Source organism: Ailuropoda melanoleuca, chromosome 5 (genome assembly GCF_002007445.2).
Source record: "Ailuropoda melanoleuca isolate Jingjing chromosome 5, ASM200744v2, whole genome shotgun sequence".
Taxonomy (NCBI): domain Eukaryota; kingdom Metazoa; phylum Chordata; class Mammalia; order Carnivora; family Ursidae; genus Ailuropoda; species Ailuropoda melanoleuca.
In genome coordinates this window covers 57,190,110-57,200,899 of record NC_048222.1, presented here as the reverse complement: position 1 = coordinate 57,200,899, position 10,790 = coordinate 57,190,110, and the positions used below count along the sequence as shown (strand labels likewise).

At 40.6% G+C, this 10,790-nt stretch overlaps 1 protein-coding gene across 2 annotated transcripts in view; it reads right to left on the bottom strand.

The window, feature by feature from the left end:
- Positions 1-10,790, bottom strand: part of FBN1 (fibrillin 1) — a 225,443-nt gene that overhangs the window by 113,522 nt on the left and 101,131 nt on the right. For both annotated transcript variants that reach the window (XM_002917548.4, XM_034661014.1), the window contains 2 exons: positions 9,114-9,311; positions 5,617-5,742 (listed from right to left, as the gene is read on the bottom strand). In XM_002917548.4, the coding sequence (XP_002917594.1) occupies positions 5,617-5,742; positions 9,114-9,311 (324 nt within the window). The remainder of the gene's footprint in view (positions 1-5,616; positions 5,743-9,113; positions 9,312-10,790) is intronic.

Sequence of the window (10,790 nt, the reverse complement as noted above, 5' to 3'; positions counted from 1 at the left end):
TTAGAGTCAATGCTAACATAAACAGCACTGTCATTGTGAAGTTATATAATGGTAAAGATGTATATTCTATTCCAACAGACAGACATTTTACTGGAGTTGGTGAAGTCAGGCTGAGAAACAGCCAAGGATGGAGCTTAAGGTTCTAGAACTAACATAATATCAGCATACACATTTTAAGACAGTTCTTTACCATTAATCCTCCTGCATTGACCAGCCACACTCCTACTTAAAAACTAGCAAGGGGCACCTCGTGGCTCAGTCAGGTAAGTGTTGGACTCCCGATTTCAGCTCAGATCATGATCTCAGGGTCCTGGGATGTAGCCCCTTGTCGGGCTCTGTGCTGAGTGTTAAACCCGCTTAAGATGCTCTCTCTCCTAACCTCTGCTCCTCCCCCAGCACGCACACGCTGTCTCTCTCTCAAACAACAACAGCAACAAAAAAAAAACCCAAACAAGTTCAGCCTAGAGGATTCAACAACCTCATTTAAGGATAGAAGAGGGTGTGTCCCTGTAACACAAAGGTATTAAAAAGAACCTACCCTCCTCAAAGTGTCCCTAAGGGTTAATGTCTGGGTCACTGAACTCCTATCAAAGATCATATGAGGAAAGAGTGTCTATTAAAAGAAATATTTTTCTACCTGTTAGTATAAATGACTGCTACCATCCTTATTAATGCCATTTATATCAATAACCAAAGAGGTATTTAAGTCACAAAATGTATCAGAAAAAGTTATTTTAAAAAACAGAATGAACTGGCAGGACTGAGGAGACACCTTTCACATGCTGGCTAGGTTAGATTTGGCCCCTTTACTGAGATGACAGCAACAACAATAATAACAATGAGAGTTGACAGGTATTGAGCACCAGGCATTGATTAAAGGTTTCGTGTGTGTCAACTCATCTAACTGTCATAGTTAGATATAAGCATAGGACTGATTTCTGTAATCTTGGTGCCCAGGCATAGCTGCTGTGTTACACTGAGGCCTTCAGAAAACTGGCAAGAGTAAAACTCAAAGTAAGGGCAAAGAGGCTCATTTACAAATGATGTGGATCCAAGTCTCCAAGTGCCAGGGCTGGACAGCGGGGAGAAGGGCAGGGATCCCACTTAGGTTCCTGTCCCGCCTCAAAGTTCAGTAAGTCAGGAAACACAGCGCTGCATGCGCCTCCCTAGTTTTCACCCAGATACAGATAAAACCGGACTGGGTTAAATGGTTCAATTTGAAGGAGCTTAAATGGCTGTGAATTCCCTTTACTGTTCTCTCCTCAGTGACACCCTTTTTCTTCATGTGTCTAGAGCCCTTCTACTTTCCTGAGCCTTTTTGCTTCTCAGTCCTGTTGCTTCAGCAACGGTGGGGGTAGCCGTTCTGATTTCGTGACCAGGTTGGAGTGAAGTCCCTCAATAGTAAAAGGCCAAAATAAAGCACTGGAATCGAAACCACTTACATTCGGGAACTCATTCATACCAATCTATTATTTTTCCCAGGCTCTTAGCACACTGTATTTATCTCCTTTTAACAGACTTTCAGGGATCCCATGTCAAAGAGAATTTGAGATCAGTGGATTTCATATCATTTCTGTAAATTAGTCTATATCACGTGCCAGTCATAAAAGTAAATCAGTTTGGTGGGGGGGGACTGGTGGGAAGTAAGGCTTGTCTGGAAAGAGCTGCTTCTGTGCTCTGGATACTTTTCCCTGGATCCTTGGGGCAGGAGGGAGAGGCAGACCTGCTGGGAAGTTGCCATGCCTGTGGTCTCACTGGCCTCTTGCTGTGAGCCCAAGAAGGGACACGAATGGCAGGCCCTTTCTCTCCAGCTTTGGTGTCCCTGTTCATCTGTGAGATGAACTTTGCTTTACTGGACACGTGAAATCCAGTGTAAAATATGTGACTAAAAAGTAAACAAGCTAATTCTTCAAGTCATGTTGACAAAACATCAGCCATACTATTTCATAGTCACTCCACAGAGGCCAGCTTGCGTGGTTTCCTACTCAGGCAGCACCTGCTATCTGATCATAGTTGGGCACGAATGAGAAATGTGAAGATGGAGTCTGGACTGCAGAACTGGAAAGGAGTCCCAGAGATCATCTCCTGTTCAGCTCCTTATCTGAAAGCTGAAGTCACTCACAGCTGGTAAATAACTTATCCAAGATCACACAGAAGATGGGACTAGGGCCGAGACTACCTGGCTCCTATGCTCTTATGCCTAAACCTCAGGGATTTCGTTCAGCAACATGTAGGGAGCTGGTGACCCTGAACAGCGGGAGTCAAGGGCTTACAACCAGCTGCAGAGGACAGAGCCCCGTCTACAGCAGTGGGTTAAGTAGCCCCAGGAATTCTCCTTGGTGCCTGAGAGGATAAGAGCCCTAAGAGCAAGTAGCCATCAGATAAATATGTCATTATTTTAGAAAGGAGAAGTCTTAAGGCTTTTGGCCACGTACGAGGGAGTGCACAGACTTAAGAGCTACATTTTTAAAAAGTCCTTTGCATCACGCAGTGCTATTATAATTGCTAAAGGCTGGGCTGGCGATAATCTAAATCCCAAAATATTAGTGGTTAATTAGGAATCCAAGGGACTTCTTCCAGAAATAAAACTTAATCCTTTCATTACACTTTTTATTTCTTAATTTCCTCCCACAGTAACCTATGCAAATATGGCCTTGGTTTCCGAAAAGAAAAGGCTCATGTGTTCTTTTAGTGCGCACACTCGGGAGTCATTGGAAAAATCAACAAGGAAGGTGGGCATGAACTCTGTTTCCCTTTTTCTCAAATCACAGCTATAAATCTCCATCTTTTCTTCTTAAATTTATGAAAATGTAATAATTGTTATTTAATCACTTCAGCTTGTTAATTTACATTTCAAATGAATCTAAATTGCATGTATTGATATAAAACTTGGTTCGTGACTTTTTTAAGTTTCAGGGAAAGGGGATATTTTAAGAAGGGAGAATTCTGCAAAAGGAAGATCTCACAAAAAACTGCTCTTTCCATCACCGAGGGAGTGAAGGTTAGCATCTTGTAAATTTGCTAAAGCCCATTTTTGATGGAATTGGTTTTTTAAATAAATTACTGTGGGCTTCCAGGTACCCAATCCCTTCCTTTCCAAGTCAAGAGGAAGATGCATTTCAAAAAGCCACTCAAAGTAATGGCAAAGTTGCCAGAATGATTTTCACAAGGGCACAGAATCCCACTGTGGCCTGACCATCTTCCCAGGGCACACAGATGTTCTCTTCATCCTTTCAGTGGTGTGGGCTAGATTTTCTGGAATTCCTTCTATTGACCACCCTATCAATCATCCTATGCCCAGAATTACGACATTCCCATAATGAGGCATGGAGCTAGAGAAAAGCAAGGGAGAGCTGAAGGAGGGGACTCAGCTCACCAAGCATTCTTGGAGGACTTTCTCATTATTCTCCTACTCCAGTAAGACAGGGCAACAATGCCCAAACCAGCTTCCAGGCCAGAGTACATGTAGTACTAACAGGACATTCTCTTCCAGTATCAATTTTGCATAAAAAAATAAAAAGGGAGGGGAAAAACCCCATCATCTGAATTTAATGTAACCGTAGATGGCTAAGGAAAAAAAAAAAAAAGGTCTAGCCAAAAGTATGCTGTTTTTATCTTGCTACTGATTTCAATATGCAGCTGGAAAAAAAAATATTTGTGAAAAAGGATTAAGTAATTCTCAGACTGAATTTTTTGTCCATTGGACACACCACCATAATAGGCTTCTTAGCATTAACAGAAGGATTTTGAATGAGTTTCCTTTCAGTCTGAGTATTAAATCTGTGCATCTTCTGTCTTGTTCACAACCACACAAGGTGATCGATCCTGACCCACGTTAACTGACAGGTCTGAGGGAAAGGCAAAGAACACAGGGAAACAGTCTCGCTCCAAGCTGGTAGCTATTGAATTCCAGAAAACGACAAAGACTGGACAAATCATATGGACCATACTGCCCTAAATCTTAAAGCTGACTATATCTAAGCTAAATATATCAAGCTGAGAAGGCCTGAAAATATAAGATGCAACCCACTGCTGATGTGGATTTTGCATGCTATTATAAACCTAACAGCTTATTTAGTAGCATAAAATGAGACACATACAATGGTACCTGAAAATCCATACTATCATATTTTAAATTTTTCAAAATATTAGGAAATATAATTATTAAATATTAAATTAGAGGCTTAGATCCAGGAAAGGAGACAATATAATATGATACAAGTACCAGAGTGTGAATTAAAAGAAGTAAATTTTAGCACTATCTAAACGACTTCAAACAGGGCACTTAACATAGCCAGCTCCTTAATTTATAACGTGAAAGGGTGCAACTAGGTAAGTTCTTTACCCTGTTCAGTATCAACATTCTCAGCTTCGTAGATCTACAATATAACCTCTAGAATACATTGGGCTGTAAGAGTCAACTTTATTGTTCTTTGAAACTTAAAATGTTTTTAAGAAGTCCCACTTCCTTAGAACCTGAGTTTTTCACAGCTACCTCAACTGTGTATATAGCATGTTCAAGAACATATCATTATAAATTCTACAATGATTAATAACTTAAAAACAACTCTCACCCATAAAGGTAATTCTAGCAGAGTCAAATTTCAGATTGTTCACTTTCAGGGCAAGTAGATACTAAACTTCTTTTACGTAATTTATGAATCCCACCTCAAATTTGATGCTGTCTTTCCCACATATGATATACTGTGGCTATCCACAGAGAAGATTAACAACCCAGACCCAATCCCAAAAGAATGACTTAGAACGAACTATTCCTCATTGCTGGGATTTACTGACACAGCAGCAGTGCATGTGTCAAAATGAAACTTTGTATCACACCAGGAAGAGCTGAAAAGGAAGGAAGAAGTTTGCTCTGCTGAGTCTAATGAGCACGTACCTTGCTACATTATTGTCAGACATCATATGCGCACTCATCAAAGAAAAGAGAGTTTGATGCTGCCTACTTATTTCCCTCTCATGGAAAAAGCAGTTATTATGCCAGGCCTCTTTTTGGCAAGTAGCAGCAGTGGTGAATACGAACACATTCTCTCTACACACATTTTCAGGAGCTCAATCTATAAACTAAATGCAAATATATAAATTTACCTCCAGTTATTTTTCTGTTTGATTAACATTAAAAGAATTCCATTTGATAGGCAGAAAAGAAAATTCTAAACTTGTACTAGGAGCATAAATATAAGAGTTAATCTCTCAAAAAAAAATCAAACATACATTTTAAGTAGAAAAACATCAGAAGATATGTCTTTCTGAATGATATGTAATGATTAAATTTAAATTCGTGTCTCTAGAACTATGTAAAAACATGTGTCTTGAATGTTTTAACCCAAATACTGGTTCAAAAATATTTCATGTTTTAATATTTAATTTGATTCAGATGGATCTCTTATTTTGGGTCTATAAAAGTGGAAAAAGCTGCAGGGTTTTTCTGGTTCAATAGCACAAAGGCATATTATTTCTAGTAAGAATATTATATTTATACATTCACAGGAATGACAAAGACAGAAGGATTTTGGAACAATTTGCAATAAAGCTTGTCATTGATTTGGGTTTTGCCTGCCCTTCCTCCCCTTAACTGCAAAGCATGATATTTCTTACCTTCACATTTTTGTGATGCTTCATTAAATTTGTGTCCAGCAGGGCATTTGCACTCAAAAGACCCAACAGTATTAATGCAATTTCCTCCTTGACAGAGCCCAGGGATGGCCTGGCATTCATCCACATCTGTCAGATTTTAGGAAACAGAGAGAGGAGAGGGAGAGATTCATATAAGTCATTGCAGAAGAAAATGTGATAGTTTGTCTACAATTATGTTACCATATTTATGTCAGTGAGTTATTTGTCCATCACGATATTTGGAATATGATGAGAGAAACTATTTCTCGCAATTACTTTGTGTAAAATAAATTATTTGAGTGATGTAACTTCTATAAGAAGTCACAAATATTGTTAATTTTCCCACCTTTCGTCTTCCCTTGTGTAGAGGGGAGTATTTACACTGATTTTTGCGGGTTTTATTTTGCATGCTGCAAATTACAGGGACACAATGATTTAAAGGCTGACAGTAGTAACTAGAGTTATTCAAGAAATCCTTAGAATCAAAATAATAACACATTTCTATAATAAAACTGTCTCTAAGGCTTATATTGAATGATTCAGTTAAAGCAGAATTTACTTACGATCACTTGGACTACATGAGACAGTGAATGTTTTTATGCAAATGAAATGGGAAATGTTCACCTTCCATTCTGTAGAATTGTCTTGTGCAGTAAAAATTAAAAAACCCAGGAAACTGGACTGAGAAGTGAGAGACCCCCAGATGAACGTGCAGTCTCAGCTGCAGACTCACCTTGCCAGCAGAACAGCCACCAGAGGGAACCTTTTTAAAGGTAAGTCAGAGTGTGTCCGTCCCAGCTCAAAACTCAAGCTCATATCTTAGAAGATTCTATCTGCCCCCTCTACTCTCTGACCTCGTCTTCTGGCCTCGTCCCTCTCTCACTCCTCTCCTTCCACACTGGCTTCCTTGTTGTTCCTTAAAGATACCAAGGATGCACCTGCCTGGGGTTTTGTAGTAGTGGTCCCTCTACCTGCATTATTTTCCCTCTATAAAGCTGCATAGAGGTTCATGTTGTCCCTCCACCGGTCTCTGTTCCACTCCGGCAGCGGATCTTTCCCTGGCCAATCTAATAGCAACAGCCAGCCCCCCGTTATTCACTACACTACATTTTTTCCATAGAATGAATCACTAGCCGACCTGTTAAATGCTTCTTTGTTTTGTTTTGTTTCATAAATTCATGGTCTTCAACGCAAATTTCAGAGAGCAGTTTCTTTGTCTGTCTTGTTCACTGCTGTATCCCTGGCTCCTAATAACTGTGGTCCCACATGTAGTCCCAAATATGAATCTTCTAGGAATGAAATTAATCATTCCAGGCTCATTATGTTCAGTTAGAAAGACTGTAAAAAAATACATGTACATTCTTTCCATCTCTTCATATATAACACACAAAAATCTAGTTTAATAAAGGAACCCCCAGGGTGGCAGTCTAACTTTTCTTTCTCTCACTTTTGATATTCTGTTCGAAATCTGGAAACTTAGTGTATTGTCTTGTTTTACTCTTCATTGTATGAAGCAAGAGAGCAATCACCAATTTTTAGATCTCCGATAACCTGTGTTCTTGCGAAAAGTCAGCAGGAGGGAAAAGCTACTAAAGGAGCAACAATTTATTTTGCTATAAAAGTGTCGCTGTCTTAAATGGAATGTCCTGGCCCACAAATGAATCACTATATGTGAAGTATAATTATATTATGTTTTATAGCTGATCTCAATTTTGTCTTAGACCAGAAGTTTCCATTCTCTTGATATGCTTAATAAGTTATTAAAATGCTATTTGATGGTACATATAAGCAAAACTTGATATTCTTGTTGGTTATAATTTTTGGCCGAGAGGAAATATATGAGGGCACTTCTCTGCTGGCCATACCTTCCAAGACTGAAGACAGAATAAGCTCTTTTATGAACCCATTTGCCCCCAGCCCCTCACTTCTGGCCCAAGGCCTGAAAACACCAGCAAAGAGACAGAGCCCCAAGCCGATAGCAGAATCACTTGGAAAAAAACACAACGAAACATGAGGAATTTCATTCTCAAAGTGGCAACATGACTGCCATTTTGATTTCATGGGTTTCACAAAATTTCTGATAGAAATCTTTTCATCCCCCCCAACTTGGATGTCTAATAGCAGAGTCAGGAAGGGACAGAAAGAAAATGCTGATAAAGCCTAGATTGTATAAAATGCATAGCAAAGCCACAGAGCAGTTGCTCTTCCCTTTCCCTCTTCATTCTCTGAACCCCAATTCTCTCCGTGCCTCAACCTTTGACAAGGACTTATGGACACCACATCTGGCTTTCTGGTTTCTGTTGGTAAGTTCATGGGTAGTAGCTATTTCAGAACACCAAGAACAAGAATTTCTTCAAAAACTCCCTGGGACTGCCTAAGGATGAGAAAAAATAAAGAAGATACCCAAGAAAGGGGGAACTAAACTTACATTTTATTTCATAAAATCACACTAGACTCCTCTGTAATTCCTTTGTTTCAAAGTGACTTCTTGCTGCTCCCGACATTCAGAAGGACAAGTTGAAGGGCACATAAAGGAGCTGTATGTTATACATAGAAGTCGGGAGCCAGGACTAGCAGTGTTTATCACAAGTGGAATTTGTGGAAGTGTAATTTAATGGAGAACCACAGACCTGTGGGATTAAGCTCAAATTCTGTTTTACTGCATATTAGCCTTAGAATTAACATGCAGAACAAAACCAAACTAGTATCTGTTTGCCTCAGAAAAGCGTACCCTGAATTTTCTGAAAATATTGCAACTTGCTAAAAAAGCCCTGAAGATGTCTAAAGGAAACAGATCCAGCCTGGGAGTTTTCAATCCCATCAGTTTAGTGGTGAACTGCCTCCGTTCACTTCCTCCTGTTTCCTGCCAGACATCCAGACAATAAAAGAATTTGTACAGCTGGAAGAACAGGAGTGAAAGCCAAAAAACAGAGTAAGGGCTTCTATGGGAGGCAGGAGAAGAAGCGAGCAGGCGACATCTGGGGATATTTAAAACTGTGAAACAAATCTTAATTTATTTCTGACTTGTAAAAAAAAAAAAGCATAATGTAGCATGTAAAATGGAGAGAGGAACAATTTTCTTGAGGTCAACTAAGTACAACCCATGAGACAGAGGAACTCCAACAATATCAAATGAAGGGAAAAAATTGAGAAAAACAAACTACCTAGTTCACAAATTTTGCTTAGTGTTTACACACAGCACTGCTACGATGCATAGCATTGCTGCAGACAGAACCATACCACCCCCTAGAAACACCTCTGGGGTCGGAGGGGGACTGCTGGCAAGGAAAACTCCAGGGAGACCAGCTGCTCTCTCCTGAGCCACGGTCCTAATGCCTAAGTTGGATATCATGCCGTCAGCGAAATCGTGAAGTTATGTCTCTGACACCGCTTTTCCATTCTTTCCAGCTTCACTAGAGAATGGCTCTCCAGAGCAAATAAGATGAATCCGTTAATAACGCCATCCGCCAGAGATTTACCTTGACAGGCTCCTGTACGGATATTTGGAATGAAGCCTCGGCGACAGGGGTGGGGCTGGGCGGGGCACATCTCGCAGGGGTGGCCCCAGGCTCGGCCGACTGTGGCACAGCAGAGTGTTTTTGTGCAGACGATGCCGCTGAGCTGTCCCTGGCACATCTGGTTGCTGACCACAGTAAAACAAGGGCCTGTCCTGTAATCTGAAAATAAAGAAAGAGAATTCCATGAAGGTCCAGAAAAGCAGGAACCATCACGTAGAGGAACAGCTGTGCCCCATCTTGCTTGACTCCCAATTGGGAAACAGTCTTCAGGGATGGAACCGCACATTAGTGACTCTGTGGGAAGCCTTGGGCAGACCATGCTACCGCTCACCTCCATGCCCTTCCCTTAGGACATGAGGATAAACACACCAGTTCCTACCCACTGTGAAGACACCGTTGTAAGGCTCAAATGAGATAATGGAAAACACTTTACAACTGTGATGTCCTCTACATACATAACATTATGATATTAATATACATTCATTCACCAAAAAAAAGGATCAGTGGCTGCTATGAATCTGCCCCTGTGCTTGAGATAGATGTTTAAATGATTAAAACAGATCAAATCTCTGCCCTCACGGAGCTTACAGTCTATCATTATTCAGGCTGGACAAAGCAAAAAATTTCAAAGTTTGCAAGGAGGCAAGTCATGGCACCTTCTTCCTGGGAGTTCCTTGAACAAAAGAAATGGATTACTCCTTTCTTTTGGATTGAGTCCATCTTATTTCAATTACAAAAAACAAGCAAGCAAACAAATAAGCGAGCATTTTAAAATATTTACCCATGCAAAGACATTAGGTATTTAAGAAAAAGAGTAAGGACGTTGGTCTGAATCACTGTAACCCTTGGGCAAAAGTCCATCTTCAAGCAGACGGGGCTAAGTGAAGGCCACAGGAGAATTTCCAAGTACTCTCACTGGATACAAAAATCTGCCTCCGTTTTTGTTCTGGTTTGTTTTGCTAAAGGGAGAAAGTCAATCTGCATTCAGCAGCCAAAAAACAAGAAAGATTAACATGTACTGAGCACAGAGGACCAAAGTCAGGCTGTCCTCAGTCTCTCTATGAGAGGAACTGAGACCATAATACCCCTTTCTGTTCTACAGTGACCTTGACGTATAAGGGAGGCTGGGCTGTGGCAAGACCCATGGGCTTCTACCCACTACCCAAAACTGCATGCTTCCCATGTCATTTTCAGAAGTGCATAGATAGTTTACTGTGAGTCCAGGGATGGAGTAAATAAATAATAAATAACTGAATAACCCCAGTAAGTTCCTTTCACCACTGAATTCTATGGTTTATGAGAATCACCGTGTATGCTGATGAAACCTCTGGGTTAGGTTTTCATTTTTCACTTTTCACTTTCTTTCCTTTCTTTTCTTTCTTTCTCAAGGTAGCTCAGGAGACATAGATACGCAGTTTTCCAAGGACAACTCTTCGTTTACAGGACCAGCAAGGGCGACCAGGATGGAGCATGACCACATTTGGGCAATAGCTGTATCCAACCTGCAGGCATGCCTCTGTTCTGTGTATTCTCTCCTGCTTTCTCTGTTGCATTTATGACCCCAGCAGCTCCCTACCACTAAATGTTCTTCCTCACTCTTCCTTCTATCTTGCTGGAATGAACCACCTGTGCTCAACG